The sequence below is a fragment of the Mus caroli genome, unplaced genomic scaffold, assembly GCF_978045245.1.
Source record: "Mus caroli unplaced genomic scaffold, Mus_caroli_1 scaffold_1, whole genome shotgun sequence".
NCBI lineage: Eukaryota > Metazoa > Chordata > Mammalia > Rodentia > Muridae > Mus > Mus caroli.
Genome location: NW_028227256.1, coordinates 147,980,350 through 148,007,117, shown reverse-complemented (window position 1 = coordinate 148,007,117; position 26,768 = coordinate 147,980,350). Strand labels below are relative to the sequence as shown.

The following is a 26,768-nucleotide window of genomic DNA, read 5'->3' as shown; positions in this document are numbered from 1 at the left end:
GGATTGTTGGACCTTTAGGGAAGACTGTTTAGAAGAGAAGAAGGACAAGTCAGTTACCAATTCATTCATTCATTCATTCATTCATCCATCCATTCATTTAGGCTCTAGGCAATATTTATTGTGTACTCTATTTGAAGATATTTGAATTTCTAAGCACTATATTGGATGGAATATGAAATGTTCTAGTGAATATAAATAGAATATTAAGTAGAGAATAATTTTTAATATTGATAAGCATACTGAATAAGCTCAAAAAAGAGGATTGGTGGAACAAAACTGAGAGAAAATATTCAAAAGGAGAAAGAGTCACTGAATTAGCTACTATAGCTTGTTGAGCACGTGAATAAAACATTTATAAAATGATGGGACTGTAGTAATTAATTCATTAACTAAGGTTGAATGGTTAGTAAAACAGAGTTGAAGATTTGAACCAAGCCTGTTGTGATTCCCAAGTCGATATATTTGGATCTTCAGTACTTCCCAGAAGTTTGGTTTTCACTGTTGTGTTTCAGAAAACAAGGTACTGATCTGGGAGTAGCAGTACATACATATTATCTTCCCCAAAACAGACAGACAGACAGAGAAAAAACCACTACCCTGAAGTCTTTAACATAAGTAAAAAGCCAAGGGTTTACTTTAGTCTTAAAATAAAAAACAATCTAATATAGTGGCATTATTCTAAAGGAGAATGAAATATTAATACCTAATTAGAGAAATCGTGTACCATCTGTCAGACATATCATTAATGAAATTATATAATGAAAGTCTAAAGGGTGTTTAAAATTAGAATAAAATAAATGTCAGTGTACCCTACATGCTTGGTAGCTATTTGTTTACTATTATTTTTGCTCACTGTTTTGTTGTTTTACTGTTTGGGGGGTTAGTAATGCCACTCCCGTGGGTAGATGCCCACCATTGAGGCAATAGGGTACTACAAAAACTAGCAGGCACTACTTTTTCCCCTTAGAGTATGTATGTGCAGGGATAGTTTACAGCTAGATAAGCATTTTATTAGTCTTTCACTAGTGCTAGCACATACTTGCTTATTTCTTGCATTCATTACTCTTATGCTTTATATAAAACACTGATTCCTCTGTTGAATATTGTACAGCTGTTATTGCTTCCTATTGCAAAGAACTTTTTGCTTGTTATTTCTTATTTAATGATTTATATCAATAAGGACTCATATTGTTCAGTAGTGTAATGATTCAAGTATAATTCAGGGGGTTAATAATACTCTAGTAATTTATCTATTGTTATGCGCAAAACATCCTGAATTAGTTTTGGAAGTTTCAGAGCATCCTGAGTATTGAAGCCTAACACACAGAACCCAAAGCTTTTGCACAGCCTATAGGGCTGGGCATCCCTTAGGTCCCTTAGCCCAGGGCCCTGCTGCTCTTCACAGAGCTGCCACCTGTTACAATAAACGAACTTGCTGTGTTTTGAATTCTTCTTTAGCAACTCCTCTCTACTTGTGTTTTCTTTGTGGTTTGGTTTAGCTGTTTTGGGGGTTTTCCGTATCATCCGAATGCTGTGATGTTGTATATGTTCTCTGGTTTACACTGTCTTTCTTCTTTCTCTCATTTTTTCTTTTTCCTTCTTTCCTTTCTTCCTTCCTTCCTTCTTTCCTTCCTTCCTTCCTTCCTTCCTTCCTCCCTCCCTCCCTCTCTCTCTCTCTCTCTCTCTCTCTCTCTCTCTCTTTCTTTCTTTCTTTCTTTCTTTCTTTCTTTCTTTCTTTCTTTCTTTCTTTCTTTTTTCTTTCTTTCTTCCTTGCTGTTTTGTTTCTTTCTTCTTGTTTATCTGTCTAAATAAAAGAAGGTTTTCAATTCTACTGCACTGCATCTTGTGTCATAAAAGTCCATTTGGTTAGGGTTTCTTTGTAAATTAAATATAAAAAAAACTAAACTTTTTCAAAGAGGGTTTCAAACGTCTGTTTGCATAGAGGAGAAACAGACAGACATTACATAATAAACAGCACTCAACTCCAGGCTCCTTTCATAAAGCATCCTTATGTTGTCAGAGGTTTGGACTTGGTTAACCAACATCCTTGAAATGTAACTATGTCAAAGCCACTAGGTCTGCAGAACATCTGAAGTGATACAGACAATGTGTGCGGACTATAAGCATTACATTCCAGGCCAGGTTTTAAATGCTCCCTCCTGCCTTCTTGGGTTTAGTCAAATATGTCTTAGAACTAATTCTTGTGTGACCATGTTTGCCTTTATCTCTAAAGCAGGAGAATAAGTAGTTGCCTTAATCAAAGATCAATTAATTATGAGAAAGTGCAAGATATCTTAATATTTCTTTAAAATTATAACCTATTGGTTGATTTTAATATTGCAATTTCTTATAAATGGTGTTGAGAATACTGAGATCCAAGTCTTAACCCCTCTTTTGGTTCACATTTTGGTAAAGCTAGTGACCAAAGAAGCATATTCTATGGGTACCATATCTAGAATATTGCTGAAGGAAAATACAGCCCGATCCTGACTCTTGCATAAGAGAAGGCAAGGTGCTGATTCTCGACCCCAGCACCTGGTAGGAAGCGTGAGGCTGTCCAGGCCTGTGGTCAGATGCCGTAATGTGTTAGTTACCAAAAGGAAGCCCTTCAGTGCGGTCCTTGGAAACTACTGGTCAGTTTTGCTTCTGTTGTTGAGCAAGTAGGCGAGTGTGTTATTCAGAATTTCTAATTCATGAACATTATGTAATGGAGAAAACTGTTCAAAGACGTAGACCTGTGCAAATCACCCTGTTGTCGAAAGATCCAAGAACATGCATAAGTGGGATGCCAGGCCATGTTTAGAGATGTACTCTTGTGTTCCTAGATTCAAAATAGCTTTGTTAAAAGTTTCATGTTACCTACAACGCATCTCAATCTATTAGACAGGCTTGCTTAGCTGCTTCTGGTCTCCTCTACCATCCCTAGACAAATGTGGACAAGTGCTTAGCGAGAGTTTAAACACTTGGGTTCTGTTTACATATGGTTGCTTGATTAAATTTGATTTTAATAAAATAGTCTCCTTTGAATAATTGTAAGCATTTTTTTGGCATTAGTTAAGCCTTCTGAATGTCCCTGGACACAACCCCTTTGAAAACCAAACACGAGAAAAGAAAACCATCATTAGTTATATTTCTTTTGGTTCTATTTTAGTTATTTTAGATTGTGGGAATTTTAACTTACTATGGAGTTAATTTATTTGCATAATTTTGTTTTTTAAATAACTATGGTTCTGTGGCTTGAATCTGTCTCTGGTGTTTGTAGTCCATGGTGTGTGGAACGCTTGGCAGCCTTGGAGTGCGTGCAGCAAAAGTTGTGGAAAAGGCAGTCAGACCAGAATGAGACTTTGCAACAACCCGCCACCATCATTTGGTGGGGCCCACTGCAGTGGAGCAGAAACCCAGATGCAAGTCTGCAATGAGAGACACTGTCCAGGTGAGAGACGTAAAGTAAGGTTACCATATTAAACCAGTTAACACCTACCTCTCACACAGGTTACCACATTAAACCAGTTAACATCTACCTCTCACACAGGTTACCACATTAAACCAGTTAACATCTACCTCTCACACAGGTTACCACATTAAACCAGTTAACATCTACCTCTCACACAGGTTACCAATGTCACTCGGCCATGGTTTGACCTGGTCAACTTATGTTTATATGTGTGTGTGTGTGTGTGTGTGTGTGTGTGTGTGTGTGTCTGTTTGTGTACCTGTAAAAGCCAGAAGGGGTCAGATGCTATGAATTTGTAGGCAGCTGTGAGCCACCCAGCATGAATGCTGAGAACCAAACTCACATCCTCTAGAAGAGCCCAAGCACTTAGCATCTGAGCCATCTCTACACCTAGCCGCCCCGATCATGGGTTTTTATGTGGTAACCAAGCACATTTTCTGTTAATCCAGTGGATGGCAGGTGGGCGACTTGGAGCAGTTGGAGTGCCTGCACCGTATCCTGTGGAGGAGGTGCCAGGAAGAGAACAAGGGACTGTTCTGACCCAGTGCCACAGTATGGAGGAAACAAATGTGAAGGGACTGGTGTCCAGAGTGACTTTTGCAATAGTGACCCTTGTCCAAGTGAGTGTTGGCAACAGTGAGTCCATGCTACTTCATTAAAGCTTGGCTATGGCCTCCAGTCCTTAAAGTTATGGCATTGTGTTGCTTGATCTTTTTGACCTTTAGTTTAAAATGTCAAAGCGATGTCTGGTTTTGGTGTGTTCTGAAGTTGCAGTCTCTGCTCCTTGAGAGTAGAGAGTATCTCTCATATCACCTCTAGCTCATAGTATAATTTAAATATAATATCAGACCAGCTGAAGGGAATCCCATCAATATTAGCATATGTTCTCTGTCTTTATTGAAAACATCACTCAAATCACCTGGTGATTTGGAAAGATACCCATTTATTGGTTTGTTTTCTTTCTGATTGTTTCTTCAAGGGTTCTCCTTGATTTGGGGATGAGTGTCATGGTTTCTTTCACATCTCCGTTTTAGAGCTCTGTTTTATGTCAAATTATTTCACACTGTAGCCCATGGTAACTGGAGCCCTTGGAGCAGCTGGGGGACGTGCAGTCGGACATGCAATGGAGGGCAGATGAGGCGGTACCGCACATGTGATAATCCACGTCCCTCCAATGGAGGAAGAGCCTGTGGGGGTCCCGATACCCAGATCCAGAGGTGCAACACTGACATGTGTCCTGGTGAGCCTCCTAATTTCTGTCTGTGGGATGAGTGAACCTTTTCACTTGGTCATCCTTGCTATCGCCCTGCCATTTGCACATCAGGAGTGTCCTACGCAAAGATTTGAAAGCTGATTCATTAACGTTGAACGTTCCATTCTTGTTCACAGTGGACGGAAGTTGGGGAACATGGCACAGCTGGAGCCATTGTTCTGTCTCTTGTGGAGGAGGTGAAAGGACTCGAAAGCGACTATGTGACAATCCAGTGCCAACTAAAGGTGGCCGTTCCTGTCCGGGAGATGCCACCCAGGTCTCCAGATGTAACATGCAGGCATGTCCAGGTAAGTAAGCGGGCTGTGCTTCATCAAGACCATTGCTAGCACAAATTTAGAGGCTTCATGCAAATTAGAAAAAAAAAAAGGTATCGCTTGGAATCCACAATAAATAAAACAACTCTGGAGTTGTCATTTTAAAAAATGTGCTCCCTCCCCCCTTTAAGAGTGTTGACTGCTGGGTTTTGGCTCTGTTTGCTCCTTTGGGGCGTTCTTGTGTCAGAAGACATATTTCTAAAGATTCTAGGGAGACCAACATTGCCAGTTCCATATTGTTAAATGGGAAGGCTATTGAACCCTATAAAGCTTTATGTTTTCTCTACATAGAATAAGACAAACTGAAAGGATGGCTACTCCTCTGCTTCTCAGTAAGCTTGCTCTATGCACAAAGGGTGATGGAAGGTTTTGAGATGCCTTCCTGGAGCAAGAGAACAGTTCAGGCTTCAGATACTGTGTTTCCTAGTCCAGATAGATGGACAGCTTGCTTCCCAGAGTTGAACAAGATTTTCAGGAACCCAACCAGGTAGCTGGATGGAGGAAACATCTGTTTCAGTGGTGAGACTCAAGCTCCTTAGTTAAAATAGAAGCCCTGCATGTCAGTAACCACCCAGAACACTGAAAATAGCAACCCTGCCCAGCAGGTCTCTCTTTCCCTTGCTTAGGACCAAGGAAAGAGGAACTTTTCGTATTTGTCCTTTAATCAAATTGTTTTGGTGTGAATTTTACAATGCTGTCAAAATTGTAATACAGTTATTAAATTTTTCACAAGTTAATTATTATCTGATAGATATATACAATAAAGATTGCTCTAGCTCTAGCTTAAAATTGCTGAGACCCCCCACCTCCATAGGAAGTAATACATACATACATACATACATACATACATATATACATACATGCATACATACATACATCACACATACGTGAACACACAATGATTTAGATTGGACAATATATTATATTTATGCTGCCACTGACCTGTAACAAGGATTAAATGGTATTTTGTTGGTGAGATCTTTCCCTGTTTTACACATGGAAACAGTAGATAAAAGAACACAGGTTTGTATTAGTAACAGTAATGACCAGTTCTATAGTAGATATGCTTAACTGTATCCTCTTATTTCACTTGTAGCCCAGAGCAGCATGCCCGCAGGCCTCTGCCCTCACCCTTGGCCCCTGATAACCTCTGTCCTGCTGTGTCTGCTTCCATGTTCCAGTTTATGGGCATTTCCCCATAACTGTACATTATTCTTCAGTGATAAGAGAATAGGTCTTCAGTATTGTCACTATGAAAACAGTAGGTGATGAGGTGACAAATATACTAACTGGCTAATTTTGCCTTTCCCTTGATATATGCATATTATAAAACAACACATTAGATATACACGATTGTAAGTTATCCATTTAAGTGAAGAAATAGGTCCCTACTCCAAAACATGTTTTAAAGCCAAGAAGATACTGTTTCAGTCCTCTCTCTCTCTCTCTCTCTCTCTCTCTCTCTCTCTCTCTCTCTAGACCTATGATGATAGTAAAGCTATATTATTTCTCTGAACTTTGTCTGCCCAGTCTTAAAACTGCATCTATTGGAAGCTACCGCCTAGTACTGTTGATACGATCAAAAGAGTGAATGCATATAAAGTGTTTACTGCCATGCACAACTTTGTAAACTCGCTGTAGTCATGGTCACCACCATCAACAAACACATGCTTTATTTGGGCTGGGAGAATGGACACACTGTATTCTTTGGCTTATGAAATAATACTAAGATGTGTACAGGTTGGAAGGATGCTAGATTTATGGGGACTATGGGTGTTATGTAAAAATGGAATGTTTTAAAAGCCTATTAATTTCACTTTCAAACTTGGATGCCATGGGACTCTTTTGATGTCTGCGAAAAGATTTGTAGCATCTCTACAGATTGGCTTTCCTTTCCCTCGTGTAATGTTGATGGAATTGCTCCCTTATCCAGGATTGTTTTTTCTTCCTCCAATAGGTGGACCCCAACGAGCCAGAGGAAGTGTTATTGGGAATATTAATGATATTGAGTTTGGAATCGCTTTCCTTAATGCCACAATAACAGACAGCCCTAACTCTGATACAAGAGTAATACAGGCCAAGATTACCAATGTGCCTCGAAGTCTTGGTGAGTCACTGTATTTATGAAAATGTTAATGAGCTTAGTTATTGCATTTAATTAGTGAGTTGTTTGTTATTTATGTGTGTGCATTCGTGTGTGTACCATGGCATGTACATGGAGGTCAGAGGACACCGTATGGGAGTCAGTTCTCTCCACCCACCACGTGGGTCCCAGAAATTTAACTTGGGTCGTCAACTTGGCAGCAAGCACCTCAATCCACTGAGCCAACTTTCCAGCCTTCATAAACACCTTTTTAAAGACATATTTTGTTCTTTATCTTATTAGTTTCACCTAACAATTCTAAAAGATGAAGCTTTAAGCCACTGATAATGCAATATAATATATATGATGCAATACATTGTTCATCCTTATCCCAAAGAGAAACTGTTGGGGAGAGCATCAAAGTACATTAATGCATGCATGGCAATGTTCTGGTGAAACCCAGTATTTTCTATAGCTAATATATGCTAGTGAAAAAGACACACAGATTTATTGACTTTGTAATTAGTCAATTGGTCCTCACCCTTGTGAATAGTATACTGTGACAATAACTGGCTGTAAATATTTGGCTCTGTCACCCTGTTTCTCTTTCTTCTCTAGGTCCAGCGATGAGAAAGATCATTTCTATCCTAAATCCCATTTACTGGACCACAGCAAAGGAAATAGGGGAAGCAGTTAATGGCTTTACCCTCACTAACGCAGTCTTCAAAAGAGAGACGCAAGTGGAATTTGCAACTGGTTAGTGTCAGGTGAACGTAATTTTCTACTATATAGTTACATACATATAGACAGAGAAGGCAGACAGACAGAAAGGCAGGCAGACAGGCATAGGTATAGAAAAATTGCTATAAATCTTGGTGACTAAGAAAAATATGGTGTATGCTCTCACAGAAAGTTATTAGGAGTTTTTTGGTGCACTCTTACACACATAATGGAAAAATAGTTTTATATTTTCCTGTCAATGAATGCTAGCACAAGGTCTGTAAGACACCACTTACACCACTGTGTCCTCAGGCAGGATAGTAATTTTTATGCCCCAAAGACTCCTTCTTCTTCTGTGCCTTTTTTTTCTTCAACCTTAGAGAGGATTTAAAGCATGAATAAGGAAGGAAGATATATCATTCTTGTTATTAATTAAAGCTTTGTCTTTAATTGTGAATCAGCTCTTTTGCCTTACGGTGATTGTCGATCTAACAAATGAAAGCAAAGTCAGCACACTAACTAACACTTTCCCCTCTGCTTCTGTCCTAATCATTGGGCATTACCTCATTGGGGCCCTTGCTGTGTCCACAAAAGTGCTTACAAAGCTCCATTTCAGCCTCCTTGGAATGAGCCAGCCTTGGTGGGATTGACCTTTGAGGAAGAATGATGGCGGGGGAGGGATGTCTCCTTAACCAGTGTTCAGTCAGCATAGAAAGCAAGTGGGTCTCTTGCTATCCATCCACATATGAAGATGCCCTTTTGATATTAATGACAAAACCCCGTAGCCAGGTCTGTAGGTATTGCCGGTCCCTGGTAAAGTTGCCTGGCCCATCTCACAAGCTATAATTTTGTAGAAATGCTTAATTGTTCCATGTGAGACTAAAATATGGAGACTTCTGCAAAATCGAAAGCTACACTTTGGCCACATGGAAAGACTTTTTGGAAGACAATTCAAGTGGTTTGCCTTTTCTTAACGGGGAATGTTTGTGCTTAGTTCTCTGACATATTTATCCACGTTTGAAATAACATCATGGTATTAGATAAATCTTCTCTGTGCTCCCACTAACCATAGGCGTAATAGTAATAATAACTGTTATTATCGTTGCTGAGGAAATGAATGTAATGTCATTCCCAGGAGAGGTCTTGCGGATGACACACGTGGCTCGGGGCTTAGACTCCGACGGCGCCTTGCTGCTTGATGTCATTGTGAGTGGCCAGGTCCTACAGCTCCACTCACCTGCTGAAGTCGGTGTGAAGGTAACGTGCTAGGAGAGCATCATGGTTAATCACAGGACAGCGAGGAGCACAAACGAAATCCCTGTAGACCGAGCACAGAGATGTTAGGTTCTTACTGTTTGCTCTGGAGATAAATTACCGCTCCCACTAGGTCATAAATAACCATCTGGTCTTGACTTAAAAATCTCCAGGGCTCAGCTTTTAAAGCTCTCTGAGTAGTTTTATTACCTGGTGTATTGGAGCCAGAACTGCTGCTGTGCTGATTTAAGCCACTTGTTAAATTTTCCTCTGAAAAATAAAACGCAATAGTGATTCCTACAATAAGTTTTTGTGTAGCATCCTCTAAGGGGGGAGGGGAGGAAATCGAACGGGGGATGATGTAATTATATTTTCACTTCAAAATTATTTATTTTTAACTTGAATGAAATGAAAGCAATACTTTGAGAGCTTAGAGTAATGAAAATGGCCCTCCTACAGCTTTTAACTCATGGCCCACAATGTCACTATCTTGTTAACTTACAAATTGTGACAGAAAATTACAAACCTGATTCTAAAGATGAGAATCAACCTGAGTGATGTCAGAACACTACTGTGTAATTAGTCTTATTCAGAACTCCATTGTTAATCTCTTTCTTCCCAGCCCCTCCCCCACCCCAGCATACCTCATATGTTATACAATATGGAAAACTCCAGGTGCAATGTTGACCCTCAAATCCTTTCCCTTAGGATTACACAGAGGACTACATTCAAACAGGACCCGGTCAGCTCTATGCCTACTCAACTCGTCTGTTCACCATCGATGGCATCAGTATCCCCTATACATGGAACCACACCATTTTCTATGATCAGGCCTGGGGGAAAATGCCTTTCTTAGTAGAGACACTTCATGCATCTTCCATAGAGTCTGACTACAACCAACTAGAAGAGACACTGGGTTTTAAAATCCATGCTTCAATTTCCAAAGGTAACATTTTTAAGAGAACCTCCAAAGATCTGTGCTGCTGTCTTATTCTTTTTAGAAAGATAAAGATAGGTGCCTTGAAGCCATTCAAATTAGGAATATGAAGGGCCAGGTCTAACATGCTGGAGTTGGGTTTTCATATGTGCTACATTCTATGTTTTTGTTGTAGGAAAACCCTTGTAAAGCTCATTCAGTTGCATTTAGTATACTAAGATGCCTCTCCAGGCAACCTAAGCAACCAGACAAAGTCCTAGCCCATATTCTTGGAGAGGATTAAATGTTATCTACCTGAATGGTTTTTCTTTAGGTAATAAAGTCCATTTTTAAATACTGTGTTAATTGATGAATTTTCAAAATTCAGAATTACTGATGTAAAGTACACCCCAGCTTAAACTAATTGGAAATTTCTAGATTTTCAAGGCAGCTTCCTGTAAGCGCTTTATTCTCTGTATTGAATATATTGATGTTGTCCGTTGGGAAGGCCCAACATGTATGTATCAAGCAGAGCTATAACACTGAGGAAATGGGAAAACAAAAGAATTCTCGTTAATACACCTTAGAACACTGAGAACTTAGTAACGTGGCCATCAAGTTTATCATCCAAACCAAGACTCCTGTGAGAAAAAGTCAGTGTTGCAATGAAAAATTTTCTGGAAAAATTAGAACATCTAGTCGCCCTGGGTAAAGGTGGCTATCAGACACCGTGGAGCAATAGTTATTATACTATTACTCCTCATTCACGGAAATCATCATATAAGACATGGTTTCTGAACTGCTCTCTGTTGTCTGGTAGTCCTACATCTCGATCAAGGCAGTGCCCCATGATGTGCGCTTGCTTGAAGTGTCTGGTCCCCAGATGTCCTTCTCCATCTTCAAAACCACTGCTGCCATCAGTTCCATATTCTGTGGACTTTGGAAGTTGTTTTGTTTTGTTTATTTTTGTTTTGTTTTGTTTTGTTTTGTTGGTAACTCAATTGTGTAGTTCTCTTTTTATAAAAAGAACTCTTTTTACCCAGGTAGAGTGTTGACTGTGTTCTAAGCTCAGCCCTTCTCCACTGCATGATGGTAGTAGCCGTTTACAAACATGGCTCCTTCCATGCCCTCTTCACTCAGCAGTCCCCACAATGTAGCACCACTACTCAGACCTGTTGGTTGCAAAGCTCCTGATCACAAGCTTGGTAGAGCAGTAAATGCTGGTGCAGCATCAAAAGGCTGGACCTGCTTGAGGGACTGAAATGATTGCTGTGATGGGCATGTATGTGTACTTCTACATGCTAGGCTTGTTAGCATGTAACACGTTACATGCTAAGCTTAAAGCCAAGTGGACATCTTTGCACCATCTCTGAGCCTGTGGCTGAACAGTCTGCGTCCCAGAATATAAGTAAACACCGTTCAATTGTGCTGCAGTCCTTGCCGGTATGTGTCTGTGATATGGGAGTTTGAAAGATGTGCCTGCAGTTTCTCAGTAGCCACCAGGGGGCAAACTTGCATTCTGGGTCACTCAACACATTGTCAATGCTCAAAATCCATCCTAACTAAATCACAGAAACAACCCAACATGACTATTTTTAGAGATTTCACCTAGTGTTCTTTATAATAGAAAAATAGTAAATAAATATTTCAGAAACTTGAAATAAATAAATGAAATAGGAAATTATGACATGTTTAATAATCTCTTAAAGAGTCATTGAAATGAGTTTCAAGAAATAGTTGATCCTTTTTTTTTTAGGAACAGTTATGGGGTACCTGTCATGTAGCAGGCCCCACTGCAAGCTTACTCACAGGATAAGGAGCACACTTATGTTATAATAGTGACTGAGAGGCAGTCTGCGCACGCACACACAGCTTGCATTTCCTAACTGGGTGATTGTAGGGAAATATTGCTATGATTAAAAACAAATAGTTTGTCTTTTCTTTGACAATTATTATATCAGACGAAAGCATCTCCATTGCGTGTGTGTGTGCACGTGCATGCATGCATGCATGCACACACTTGTGCACACATGAATGCCACAGCAGTTATGCAGTGGTCAGAGGACACTTGCAGACATCAGTTCCTTCCTCCTCTCAAACTCAGGTCTTAAATTTTGGCAGAGAGCACCTTGCCGTGTTTTCTGTACAAAAATCTACATCTTAAATAAGTTCTCTACATGATTTTTTTATTCAAAGAGCTTGGTAATTACTAGTCAATATTTTCATACTTACCATTTTAAGTATGGATTAATTAAAATGACCAGAAAAAAAAGTCCCGTGTTTCAAGAAACTGAAACAATTTGTTCCTACTGATAAATTTTTAGGGAAATTTACTTCAGACTTTCAAATTGTCTACTATTATAATACATGATTATAATCACAAACAAATATTTTGTATTTTCTCCTATCTTTATCTCCTGATGAAATTCACAGCTATAGTTCAAAATAATCTACTTGTACTATAAGGTAAAGAGTGAGTGGTACTTGCCACCAAGCCAGATGACCTAAATGTGGGAAGGGAGATCCACCAAGCTGTTCTCTGATCTCCATGTGAGCACTGTGGCACACAGGCACCCACAACACAGATGTACACGCAAAGTAAAAAATCAATAAATATGGAGCTAGTGAGACATCTGAGTGGAGACTTTTCTATACAAGCATAAAGACTTGAGTTTGGATCTTCAGAACCCAGTTAAAACGCTATGCACTGAGGCACATGTCTGTATCCCTGCCAGAGAAGCTATAAGAGGATCCTGGAGGCTCCGAGCCAACTAATGTAGTAAAAATGGCAAGCTTTTGGTTCAGTAAGAGAGAGAGAAATACCTTAGCTCAAGAATGAATGAATGAATAAATAAGCAAATAAACAAACAAATAAATAAGGTAGCTAGCAGAGGTTGACCGAAAACATCATAGCATCAACATCTAGATTCCATACACTCAAGCACAGACAAGTGTACCCACACACATGTGTGTGCAAACACATATATCCACCACACATACACATGAAAAGAAAGGAATAAATAAGTGAAAATAATTCATAATGCAATATTGTGCTTTAATGTGAGAATTTTTGAAAAAAGAAAACTAAGCCCATTCCTGAACTTACCTGTAAAATCCTACTTTCTCAGTGGATTGGTAACTTTAAGTAATCCTTTGTTACATTCTGAATAAAATGAAGAATAATAAGATATAAATTCATATGATAGTTATATTCCTAAAAAAATAGGTTTCATATTTGAATCCCATGAAAATGTTTGCTATGTGGTACATACATTCAAAGTTTTTATAATCGCAGCCTCGTTTGTACATTAAAATCTTTCAGAAGAAGGAACAAATGGTCAGGTCTTTCCTACACGTCTCAGAATTGTTGAAATCTGTCTCCAGGCCTTCCCCCATTCACTGGGCTTTTCTTTTAAAATTTTTTTCCACTAGGAATTCCCTGTAATTGCCTGCCTGGGTTGACCTCAAACAGTCAAACAGACTGCCGTGCTTCCTCACCCTCTCGGGAGCTGGGATTGCAGGCATGAGCCACCACACTGAGCTCCATGCTCTGGGCTATAATAGTCCTTTTTGTGTGGTGGCATACAAGAAATCTCCTCCTGCAAAATCTCCCAGAGGGATTAGGGATAGCTAATGAAAAATATCTCTCCTGATTAAATCCAAAAAATGCAAAGCTTCTATATGATAATTAATTTTTGTTCTATGACACGATTTTTTTTACAAGTTTAGTCCCACCATGGTGCCATACACACATACTGATTAAGTTTAAAGATCATAGGAGTGTATGAATAACTGAACATAAGTTGTGACATTCAATTCAGCAGATGAAAGTCAACAAGACTTTCCCCTTAAGCCTGCCCATGGTAGCTTTTGCTCTTAAGCACTTTATAAGATGTTACTCTCAGACTCTTCATCTGAAAACTATGTATCATGACAGCAGTAAAGATGTCCTGTGGATTAAATGAAATGAAGCAGATGGTGACCTTCACATACTACATGCCAAGGATGCTTTTGCCCCACCCACCTTATTCCCACTCCTTTCCCGATGACTGGAATGCTATTGGGAAAGTCTTTCAATGACCATTTTTTCTGACATCTAGTTAAATTTGCTGTAGCTCAACCTGCCTGCCACCCTTGGTTCAATTGCTCAGAATAGTAAAACAGTCACATGTAGAATTTTGGCCAAGATTCTCAACATTGCAAATGGAGAAGACCCAGAAATAAATGGGGACTTTCTAGCTCGAATGTTGATTTTCCACTGTAGCAACTTCAGTTGCTTGCACACAACATCCTTCCTCATTCAATGATAATCTACCAGTGGTTGGAACAACCGAATGCACCTGTAGCTGTGCCCAATGCATAGTTTATCTTGGGTTCTCTTTAGCTATTACAGAGTGGCTTATTTTGTTCTCTTTTTATTGCTGTATATAACTTAAACAGAAACTGTTTCCAGTGCCAGCTTGCCAACAATATCTGGACTAGTTCATTTACCCCTTGGTTGAAGAAACATGAAGTTCTCCTTTCTTGTCTGTTTCTAATACTGTATTTTTCATTGTTCCTTCTTTGATGCATCTTCCGAGAGAAGGCCATACTAGAATGAAAAGTGCCAGTCTTCTAACAAGTCAATTAATTGTGCTTTTCTCTCTTCGGTAGGAGATCGCAGTAACCAGTGCCCCTCTGGGTTCATCTTAGACTCGGTGGGACCCTTTTGTGCAGGTAAGTATAGGACTGGATAAAATAGTTTCATTTCGTAAATGGTGTCAGCAAGAGTTACCTGTCCTTTATATTTATTTATTCACTGTGCACAGGGGAATGACATGCTCATGACAAAGCCAAAGAAAAACTTGCAATTGACCCCCTCCACCATTCGATCCCAGGCATCAAACTTTGGTCATGAGGCAAGCAAGCACCTTTACCTGCTGAGCCATCTCTCAGGCTGGAGTAGTAATTATCTTTTAATAGACGTCGGCTGCCATTAGCCTAGGTATTTAATCATTGCAGCTGCCTACAAATATTCCACTTGATAGCTAAGCAATAAAGATGGAGAGAAGTTACATAAACCGCTGAAGGTGGCCTAGTATCAAGTGGTGGGCTGCACTTGAGGTTAAGTGGAATGACAAAGCCCATGTGCCTTCAATTTGGACAAAGGCTAGTGTATCAGAGACTGTGACCAAGTACAGAATAGAGTGAACAGAGACAACTAATCCAGAGGCTCAATGGGTGTGAACGCTCAGTGACCCAACACAAACTTGCCTAACCACAGAATTGCTGTCATGGGACAGAACAGGGTAGCTGACCCATAAGGAACCATGAATTCAGCTTGGCCCCAGCAGGCATCCTTGCAAAAGACTCCCTTACAGGAAAGCACAGCCTAGTAAATGACATACATAGAGCCAGCATGACTTGTTGGCTCTTTCAGTGACCTGTATAATGTGGTGGGCTGGCAAGAGGTGGTGTTTAGACTGTATTCAGGTCTCAGCTCTGGCAGTAATGGCCTTGGTGACTGAGAGCATTCCCCTTATCTCTATTCTTCAGATTTGTCATGCAAAGGGAAGATAGTCTCTTAAAAATTCTGTCTTTGCAGAGTGTGTTGCAACTGCATTTAGAGCATGGTAAATGTACATGTAATTTAGCTATCATTTCTGTTTTACAATAAAGTCTTAGCATGTATTTACTAGCAACTCTGAGACCTCAAGTTAATTTCTTCATGGCAACCCCATTCTCTGCCACTTGGAATGTTCTCTGTTATATTTGATCCAATTCCTCGGCATCTAGAAATGCTTATTTTCATGGCCTTTAACAGCTCCTAGGAAGCAGGAGTTGTAAACACTGAGGAGCCTTTCTGTTTCTTCTCTCAGATGAAGATGAATGCACAGCTGGGAAGCCCTGCTCTCATACCTGCCACAATGCCATAGGAGCCTATTACTGCTCCTGCCCCAAAGGCCTCACCATAGCTGCAGATGGGAGAACCTGTCAAGGTAGTATCAAAGATATATCCCACAACCAAGACGACCTTACCTCGGAAAAACATGGGAGGGCAGTATCCTCTGCCCACAGCTTTGCCACAAACAGGGAAGTCCTCATTTGGGTGGAGAAAGTAAGAAAGAGAACCCCGGCCAGCCATTGCCTTAAAGGGGGCCCTCCGAAATTAGGGATGCCTGGGATAGCTCACTGAGGATCTGAGAGAACAACTGGCTTGTTAAAAGTTACCTAATTGGTATCTTCTCTAATCCAATAATTGGGTTTTAAATCCATCACACCATGCTGCTGCGAATTTGTCAACTCTATCTCATTTTAAATGACTCGACCAAACAATTCTGTCTTTCTTATTCTTTAATATTTTCCTATCTCATATAGTTTCTAACCCATGCTTCGCAGCAAGTTCTTAAGTTAGTTATATTATATTCAACTCACCTCAATGTCATGGTTCCTTCTGTTGTAGACATTGATGAGTGTGCTTTGGGTGGACATACCTGCCGTGCTGGTCAGGACTGTGACAACACCATCGGATCCTATCGCTGTGTGGTCCATTGTGGAACAGGCTTCCGAAGAACCTCTGATGGGCTGAGCTGTCAAGGTACAATGTTTGTGTGTGTGTGTGTGTGTGTGTGTGTGTGTGTATCTGTATGTGCTATGAACATATATGTCTACATGTACTCACATGTGTGTGGGTGTACTAGTGTCTGTGCACATGTGTACCCTCGAATGTGGAGCCCAGTGGTTCACCTTGGGTGTCTCTCACAATTTCTTAACACTTTTTTTTTAACTGAGGCATAGTCCCTCAATGAACTTGGGCTCACTAAATCAGTTGGTTTATCTAGCTGGCCAGCCCTGGGGATCCTCTGTCTCTGCCTTCCCAGCACTAGAATTACACGTGAACTGCCACACGAACCCACACCACATTCACCCAACTTTAATGTGTAGAACCAAACTCATGTTTATTATAAGTCCTGCTTCTAACCCCAAGAGTTGGGCCTTCTGAATCTTTTAAAGGGACAGATGCCCCATAAAAGGGAAAGAACTGGGACTATAAAGATAGTGGGACTCCACTCTCTCAGAAGAACTTAAATATTAATAGTCACAGTTTGCATGTTTTTTTCATTAATTTATTTATTTATTCACATATATACTGATCTCAGCCCCCCTCTTGCCAGTCCCCCCTAACATGCCTCCTCCCTCATGTCCCCTTCCCGTAATCTCTGAGATGGGTAGGTCCCCCCTGGGTATCCATCCACCCTGTCACCTCAAGTCACTGCAGAACTATGCACATCCTCTCCCACTGAGGCCAGACAAGACAGTCAAGTTGGAGGAACAGGATCCACAGGCAGGCAACAGAGTCAGGGTAAATCCCTGTTCCAGTTGTTGGGGCAATCACATGAAGATCAAGCTGCACATCTGCTACATGGTTCAGGGCAGGGGGCTAGGTCCAGCCCATGTAGACTCTTTGGTTGGTGGTTCAGTCTCCGGAAGCCCCCAAGGGTCCTGGTTAGTTGACTCTTTTGGTCTTCCTGTAAAGTCCCTGTCCCCTCCATGTTCCTCAATCCTTCCCCCAACTCTTCCACCAGACTTCCCACATTTCCATGTTTTGTAGGTGGAGATGCTTGACTGGTTCATATGGAGATATGATATTTCATGACTGTTTATAATCTTTTAGCACAGTACGTTTGAATACCATTTCCTTATTACCATTTGGGAGAACAGATCACACAACACAATTTAATAGTATCCATTCCTCGGCATCCCATTGCAGAGGATTCAGTGCGGTCTATGATTTTGTCAAGTTATTGTAATAGGTACTTTGTTTTTAAATCAGTGTGAAGTTTAAAGAAAAACTCCACCAAAAGACTAAAGAAATAGATCTGCCATGAAGAGCACCTACTGCTATCTCCGAGGATCTGAGTTTGGATCCCAGCAACAATATAGAGCAGCTCACAACATCATGAAGCTATAACTACAGGGGGATCTGATGATTTTTGGCTTCCATGTATACTCACATGCGTGTACCCACATGCAGACATACACTCAGACCTAAGTAAAAGTTAAAGTGTATAATTTTTAATTAGCAGAAAGTAGAGTTTCACATGTTTCCTGAATCTGTCTTTACTTCCCCACATCCCCTCCCCTCTAAGCACCCTGCTGCACAGTGCTGCAGTTGTTACACTGGTGGTTTAAGACACCACCCGCTCAAAGTCCATACTTCACTTACATGCTCACTCTCAGAGTTAGATATTGTATGAGTTTGCACACGTTTATATCAGTAGAGGAATTTCACAATCCTCAAAACCCTCTGATCTCCATGTGTTCATCTCTACTCTATATGATGATTCCTCTATACCATAAGCCACTGTGCAGCAATGAGAAAAAAAAAGAACTATAAAAATAATCATGGAAAAAACATTAAAAATCATATATAACTTATATAAAATAATGTGAATAAAAAACAAAGAATAATCAAAGAAAAAGAAGGTAGAGATGTGTGTGCACACAGAAGAGATTCTTAATGGCATTTGCCTTGCTGTCAAGCAACGTGAAGAGGGATGGGGGGTCATGCAATAGAAAAAAAAAAAGGGTAAGCGTGCACTAAGAAAAGTATCTTAAAGTTCTTGATCGTGGATGTGCACGCATATATTTAACACCCTGTGCCTCTCAGAAACTACATTAGAAGATCTCAGAAAGAAAGAGGTCCAAAATAAGAAATATTGACTCAACTTGGAGACTCAAAGAGCCTAAATGTGGCAATTGCACTTTTGAAAGGTTTGGATTGAACAACAGAGAAGAGGCAGGGGCTTGAGGTACACGTGACCTAGGAGAGAGAGTGAGTTACAGCAGAAGCGGCCTGACTGTACCTAGGAGTACAGAGAAAGACAAGACTACAAATCGCCACAAGAGGAGAGCATCTGGTGCACTCCAGTCCTCGTGGTGATGAGAGAAGAGAAGGCTTCAGAGGGACAAAGAGCAGGAGGGATTTCCTTATGAAGGGGGTTTCTCTCTCTCTTCCCCTGGCACTGAGGGAGAGCAAGGGGAGGGTACAAAGTACTAACAAGTTCTGGGACTTGCCTTCTCCTCCTCTGTCCACTGTGAGCCTGGCAATGTTGGGACAAGTTTGGCAATGACGCAGTCAAGGACAGGAAGGCTGCTGAAGATGCTAAGTCAGACACATGACCAACTCGGTCAGGAGAGTGGCAACACAGACAGGGGCATGGGGCCATGTGCAAGACCTTCAGCCTTGTGTTTGTTTGGTTTCTGCTATCTTTATCCTAGCCTTTCCACAAAATTCCAAAACTAAATATTCCTAGAAACAGGTAGGGGCCACATGGTAAAATACTTAAAGCAGGCCAGAACTGGACCAACACAGTTCTGAACCATAAACAAACCTCTATGTGTAGAAGGGTTGGAGAAAGAAGCCCTTCCCAGCACCAAATACTATTACGTAGCAGAGGTGACAAAACCAAAAATGTGAAGTTAGTTTGAGACTTAAACACGATCATCATCAAGATTGGTGTATGATTAAACATTTGGAGTGAATTAGCTCAGGTTTTCTAACAACATATACTGAAAGTTTGGGTCCATTTAACAGATATTAATGAATGTCAGGAGTCCAGCCCCTGTCACCAGCGGTGTTTCAATGTCATAGGAAGTTTCCACTGTGGATGTGAAGCTGGCTATCAACTCAAAGGCAGAAAATGCATCGGTGAGATACTTGTTCTGAATCCACAGTGATGATGTCACTGTAACTGTGTGTGTGTGTGTGTGTGTGTGTGTGTGTGTGTGTACATGTGCAGAGACCAAAGGAGGACATCAGATGACCAGCCTGGTCTATCGCTCTCTTCCTTAGTCCTCTGAGACAGAGTCTCTCACTGAAACTGGAGCTCACTGCTTTTCAGCTAGACAAGGCAGCCAACCAGCCCCAGCAATCCTCCTGCCTCCACCTCCTTGTGGTAATGAGGCTGTAGAAACACATGCAGCCATGCCCAGGACTTTATGTGGTTCTGGAAATTCAAACCCCACTTCAAATGCTTGTGCAGCAAGCACTCTTGCCCACTGAGCCATACATATATGTATGTATGTATACATGTATATGTATGTATATATGATATGTGTGTGTATGTGTGTGTGTGTGTGTGTGTGTGTAATGTCACTTTGTATTTGTAGGGACAGTGACAAACATAGCTAACAGCTCTTTGAAACAGTAGTTTGTCATTCTGATTTAAAGTAAAGTGAGTTAACATAGCTTGTTAGACTTACACATTTTTACATGTGAAGCAATTGTGCAATACACATATATATTGATGTATAATCGCCTTAAAATCCAAAAGGCAGAGACAGGCGGATTTCTGAGTTCGAGGCCAGCCTGGTCTACAAAGTGAGTTCCAGGACAGCCAGGACTATACAGAGAAACCCTGTCTTGAAGGGGAAAAAAAAAAAAAAGAGTCTTTTCTCTGGAGAAGTGGAATCGGCCCTTTACTTTGTCTGTATTGCCTTTGTTCTTTTATCAAGATGTGAATGAATGTAGACAGAATGTGTGCAGACCAGACCAGCACTGTAAGAACACCCGCGGTGGCTACAAGTGCATTGATCTTTGTCCGAGTGGAATGACCAAGGCTGAAAATGGGACCTGCATTGGTGAGTGCCAGGCTGTTTCCCTGGCAGAGAACTCTTTCCTACCCACAAGTTAAAGAAGGACTCTATTGTAAAATAGGACAGTACTGTAAACCTAGATAGCAAGAGAGTCCTTCTCCGTCCATCAGTTCCTCTAAGTTCTGCTGAGCTTGAGCTCTAGAACCCTAGCCTAATGGTGTACAAGGAAACAGAAACACACATGGAGTTATGACCATTCTGCGCTCCCATCCATCCTACGCTTTTTGCAAAGTTTAATAATCACATGAATTAGTATTTGTGAATCATGTCATTTCTAACTTGAAATTTAGTATATCTGCTTAGAAGTTCACAGCAAGGTCAAGAAAAAAATATATTTGTAGATATTTATTCCAAAGATGTAATATTCTACAACTGCTTTAAATATTAAATCAAAGAGAAAAATAGGTTAATTGTGTCTACATCTATATTCTTTATAGTCTATTCTGTAGCAGCTACAAAGGTCACCAGATATCATTGGTTGCATCTTAAAATATCAGATAAGTTATATTTCTTCTAGGTTTATTCTTTGTATACCTATTCTGTACAATACTGCATGAGTTGGGAAAGGTCGAAACTGCAGACACATAGTTAATAAAACAAATGGGCTGAATAAGATGGATCAACAGATCCTCCTGAAGCCAAGCCTGACCACCTGAGCTTAATCCCTGGGACCCACACTGTAGAAGGAGAGATCTGTCTCTCAGAAGTTGTCCTCTGACTGCCACGTGTGTGGTGGCATGCAAGTGCCCTCCACACACACAATAAGAAAATATAATAGTAAGTAAAAACAGGTTAATTTGGCTTACTCTCCTGTCAAAAGTAAGGGGGAAAACTCTACTATTCAAGGTAAAAGGAAACACCATAAAAGATATGAATAAAATTGATCAGTGCCTGAGAAAGTACTCATATGTAAGAAGAATGGCTATCAAAAACATTGTAGAAATGGTCACATTTAAGTTTAGGTGTGACTGCACTATTAACTGTGTTGATGGCAGGAAGGAGAAGACAAGAAAGTCTTGTATTCAAAAGGATTAGGAAGGCTTATTGATTTTAAGGTCCATTAAAGCTTTCTATACCTAAGAACTTCTAGAGGCAAGTATTGGACTATCACCTTTGAAACACTTTTTAACTCTGTTTTTCTTAAGGGAGTAGCAAGCAACACTGAACACCACATACTGTGGCTCGCAGTTGTGTTTGTTTTTTTAGGAATATTGATTCTATAGTTTGATCTCAGACAATTAGAAATGGCATGAATTGAAATACTAGACTAAAAAGCAACAGAAGTCCAGCCCAATCAGACTCTAAACGTAGAGATTCATGGCTTCAGTTGAAGGTTACAGAACTACCCAACTGCAAAAATAACTCAAAGATGACCCTGATATTAGCAGCCACGGTGACTTGGAAGGAGTGCTGTTGCTATAAATAAGGAAGTAAGGGTAAGATTGGAGCATGTTGGCTTCGCAGTGCAGGTCAGAAGCTGAAGTGGGTGCCAATCCTGCTGGCAGCTGCAACTGTGATACTGGGCATCAGAAACAGGGTAGCACTCTGGCTGCAAATCCGCATACACACTGACCTTTCGGACAAATGGATAGTGAGAACTATAGAGAAGTACGAAGACGAAGCAAAACCCAAAGATAAGAGCAAAACTCTTTCCACCGTGGGAAACAAGCAGGTAGGGTGGGCCAGTTCATAGTGGCAGGGTTTACTGCTGCCAAATCCTAAATCCTAGTTTAATATAATCTCAATGACCTGGTAAGAATCACACACTTCAGTGAACAGCAGAATGTGTGTTTCATGTATGATGACTTCAAGTTTGAAGAAAGGTTGCTTTTTATTGTCTCCATGTCTGTAGACATAGATGAGTGCAAAGATGGGACCCATCAGTGCAGATATAACCAAATATGCGAGAACACGAGAGGCAGCTACCGGTGTGCATGCCCAAGGGGTTATCGGTCCCAAGGTGTTGGAAGACCCTGTATTGGTAAGTTAACAAAAACACTTTCAAAGTAATATAGCTGCTGATGGTTACCTAACCTTACAAGAAACCTATGGTAATGTTCTCCTGCTACACATAGAAGATATATAAACTCATTAAGTAAGTCATAGTATAGTCTGCTTACTTACTACTACTAGATTCGACACTGAGTTCAATTTATATTGTCATTTCAAGAAATAGTATGGCCATTTCCTGAGTGCTTCTTATATAAAATGCATACATCAAAGTGAACTTCCAATTAACAGCCATGGCAACTTGGTTCTCATGATTATCTTACGATTTCTCTATGCACATGGCATAAACATTTGCAAATATGTATTTTATTTATTTGCATTTATACATTAAATATATTTATACATAGTATGAAATTTATGCATAAGAGAAAAACATGAATACAATTTAAGTAAACTTATAATTATTACATTGTCAACAATAGTCAGTATCCACTGTATTCCATTCACTATACTAAAATCATCTCATTCATTCATTCAATTGCCTGGTTATTTCCATTCTAGTTATAATGGACTATAAAATAAGACAGATGTGGAAAATGTCTATAGGAAGATTCTGGGCTGGGGTGATGCTCAGTGGGTAAGGGTGTTTGTGTGTGCAACCTGGAGATCTGAGTTTGAATCCCCCGCACCGACATTAAAAAAAGAAGAAGAAAAAGAAAAGAAAACTAACTAGACAGGACTATGTTTGCCTCTACATAGTACTGGGGAACAGAAACAGACAGATAACTGGGCGTTCACTGGCCAGCCAGCTGAGCCAAAATCATGAGCTTTAAAGTTGCCAGGCAATAAGGCAAAGAACCATTGAGGAAGAAAACTCTTAATTTGTTCTGGGTGATGATTTCGGTTGTGGGAAGATAACACGAAACACTGTAGAGCTGGCCTCTGCCTTCCAAGTATTTACCTTCCATGGGAAGTAAGGAACTCCCAGAATGAATATGAGTACAATTTCAGGTCATGATAAACAATATAAGAAAACCAGATAAGGCCAAGGAATAAATGAGGCAGGCCAGGGTGAAAGGTACCTCTCTGGGGAGTGGAGTGAAGGGGCAGCTAGTGTGTGAAGGTCTGAGGAAGTACTTGAGGTAAAACAGACCAAAGGCCTGCAGACAAGAGCATACTGGCCATACTCAGAGATGGCCACAAGGCCTGGGCTGTTGGAGCACAGCTAGGCAGAAGATAAAGAGGCCAGAGAAAAACAATTAGACCGTCTTCAAACTGCAGTGAGAAGCCAAGGAGGGCTGCAGTGTGAGGTGATTCTCATCTGGAAAGGCGCCCTCCTGCAGCTATGGAGGGAGTAAGTTTTGAGGGCCATGATCAGGGTGGAAAGACAAAGCTCACACATATAAAACAAATAACTATTATTATGCATAATAATAAAAGGGAAATAAACATATCTACTTTTTAGATCTTTTTATAGATTCATAAAAACTAGACCTAAACATACTAGTGTTTCCCACAGTGCCACCCAACCAGAAAAGCCAGAAATACATCTGAAGGATCTGTTAATCGAAAGAGACAGAGAGACGGCTCAGCAGTTAAGAGCACTCATCCCCCTTCCAGAGGACCCACGTTTAGTTTCTAGCACCTACATCAAGCAGCTTGCAAATGCCTGCATCTCCAGTTCCAGTGGCCCAGCACCCTCTTCCGGCCTTTGAAGACACCTAGAAACACAAACATACATGAGCAAAATTAGGACTAAAGTAAAATAAATCTTTTGTAAAAAGAGAAAATTGTGTGCATATACCATTTTATTAGGAGATACAGAGAAATATTTAAATAATTTTATTTCATTAGAATTACACGAGTTTGGGGGAATAAAAAGATAGCTTGGTGGTTAAGAGCACTGACTGCTCTTCCAGAGGACTCAGGTTCAATTCCCAGCACCCCCTGGGCAGCTCACAACTGTCTGTAACACCAGTTCCAAGGAATCCTACACCCCCATACAGGCAAAATTCAAATGCACATGTAATAAATATGAATAAATAATTTTTTAAAAAATTACACTAATTTGGATTCCACACTCACTTTTTGCATCTTTACTCTCAAAGGAAGGTAAAACATTTCTAATAACGTTGCATGTCCCTACGTACGGTCATTCAGAAAGCTGCATGTGAGAGTTACGACACTTCCTTAATTAAATCCATTACTATATATGTGCTAGCCTAAAATGAGATCAAATATGCAAATGGACATCTTGCATGTTAACATGTAAAAATGTGTGCCAGCTTAACCCAAATAGATAGCTTGGTTTTGCTTTGAAGTCAAGGGGAACAGCCAGGTGGGGCTCAAGTCTGTAACAGGAAAGTAAAGAGCAGATGGATTCCCAGAACTAGTGTCTTGCTTCCTGGGCCACCTGCTGAAGTGTGGATGTTTAAATAAAGCATATGCCTATGGAGCAGTGCTTAGAAAGAGGCACAGACTCCGTTCAATGTATCCATAACTGAGTGGGTCAGGCCTTGGCATCACTGTTGGAGAGGAATATGATGTCTTTACTTTGTTTCACAGACTGATTGTTTATCTCTGTTTTGTGTGTCTGTTTTTTCTCTCTCTCTCTCTTTTATGTATCATGGCACACGAGCAGACATTAATGAATGTGAGCAAGTACCTAAGCCTTGTGCACATCAGTGCTCCAACAGCCCCGGCAGCTTCAAGTGTATCTGTCTGCCAGGACAACAGTTATTAGGGGATGGGAAATCTTGCGCTGGATTGGAGAGGCTGTCGAATTATGGCACTCAGTACAGTAGCTATAACCTTGAGCAGTTCTCCCCTGTGAGAAGCGACTATCAACCTTTGCAGCATTACAGACAGTACTCACAACTCTACAGCTCCTACTCAGAGTATAGGAACAGCAGAGCATCTTTCTCCAGGAATAGAAGGACTATTAGGAAAACTTGCCCTGAAGGCTCTGAGGCAAACCATGAGACATGTGTAGGTAAATGTCAGCCATATTGCATTCCTTTCTGTGAGCTCACTTCTTGTCTGGAGTCGAAGCATGTATAGAGCACCTGTGTTTGGTGCACTGAACTCAAGGCTGGACTGACTCAAAGGTTTTTGGCAGTTATTTGGGCACCTACGATAATTACAAACTATCCAAATAAATGATGTATTTGCATGTGTGCATTCTAATAATTGTGTTACTCTTTCTGAAATGTTACTGAATTAAATCCGACATAGACATAAATGTCCGTGCCATCCATGATGTGAGTTTTTAGGAAGATACACACATTGTCACATAATATGATACAGTCAGCACCATAGCTTTGTTTGATGCAGAAGTAGTGGCTTAGAAATGAGTTTTAATGACCCAACCAACTGGTCTATGTAACAACCCACATTCTGTTGACTATTATTCTTAGTCTTACCATGAAATTTCTCAGTCAGGTTATTTTGTATGTTTATGGACAGAAATAATGTGATCCAGAGCAACTTGGTCCCATTGCTTCGAAATATCTGTGCTCGGTATCTTTATCTAAACTCATAAGCCAGTAACTTAATTTTGCAAAACTTAACTATAATTTTCCACTGAACTGAGTCCTTGTTTTCAGCTAAGTTGTAAACATTGCCATCTGCCATAGATTTAAGTCAATTTTGGTTGGTATCTACAGTTTGCATGTCATTGAGCTAGATAACAAGAATTAGCAAACAACAATTAGCCCCAGTATTTTGTTAGATGGCAAAAGAAAGCTCACAGGAAAGGAGGGAGTCAAGACAGAACTCCTATTAATATTCAAAGACCATTAGACCAGACCATTCGTCCATCCTTAAAGCTCTCCTCAGAGGCCATTAGACCACCTCGGTCTTACAGTGTCCTACATGTTGCTTATCCTTAGTGATATATGCTTTCTGCTTAAGCTTTTTAGTCTTTTGAGGTTTACTTTATCCTCTGACTTGATTTTTTTTCATTTATTTTTCTACTCCTTCCCATCCCATTATCTTTTCTGACATGCTTCCATGGTCACCTTTAGGTGGACCCAGATTCTCCTATTCTACAGTCTTAGCTGTATCCACCAGACTTCCTGAAAATTTGAGCTTCATACTTTACTATTACATTCATATGTATCCAGTGTTTTTCTTTCTAGTCATCCCAGTGTAGCTAAAATATATCA

At 40.3% G+C, this 26,768-nt stretch overlaps 1 protein-coding gene across 3 annotated transcripts in view; it reads left to right on the top strand.

Annotated features, from left to right (window-relative positions):
- Nucleotides 1–26,768, top strand: part of Hmcn1 (hemicentin 1) — a 435,732-nt gene that overhangs the window by 395,918 nt on the left and 13,046 nt on the right. For 2 of the 3 annotated variants that reach the window (XM_021160385.3, XM_029475883.2), the window contains 15 exons: nucleotides 3,263–3,433; nucleotides 3,904–4,074; nucleotides 4,524–4,694; nucleotides 4,844–5,014; nucleotides 6,999–7,148; nucleotides 7,743–7,880; nucleotides 8,980–9,101; nucleotides 9,807–10,044; nucleotides 14,668–14,730; nucleotides 15,873–15,992; nucleotides 16,457–16,591; nucleotides 19,592–19,705; nucleotides 20,512–20,637; nucleotides 22,505–22,633; nucleotides 25,244–25,594. In XM_021160385.3, coding sequence (XP_021016044.1) covers nucleotides 3,263–3,433; nucleotides 3,904–4,074; nucleotides 4,524–4,694; nucleotides 4,844–5,014; nucleotides 6,999–7,148; nucleotides 7,743–7,880; nucleotides 8,980–9,101; nucleotides 9,807–10,044; nucleotides 14,668–14,730; nucleotides 15,873–15,992; nucleotides 16,457–16,591; nucleotides 19,592–19,705; nucleotides 20,512–20,637; nucleotides 22,505–22,633; nucleotides 25,244–25,594 — 2,370 coding nt within the window. The remainder of the gene's footprint in view (nucleotides 1–3,262; nucleotides 3,434–3,903; nucleotides 4,075–4,523; nucleotides 4,695–4,843; nucleotides 5,015–6,998; nucleotides 7,149–7,742; nucleotides 7,881–8,979; nucleotides 9,102–9,806; nucleotides 10,045–14,667; nucleotides 14,731–15,872; nucleotides 15,993–16,456; nucleotides 16,592–19,591; nucleotides 19,706–20,511; nucleotides 20,638–22,504; nucleotides 22,634–25,243; nucleotides 25,595–26,768) is intronic. The other variant, XM_029475879.2, reaches the window with a different exon arrangement.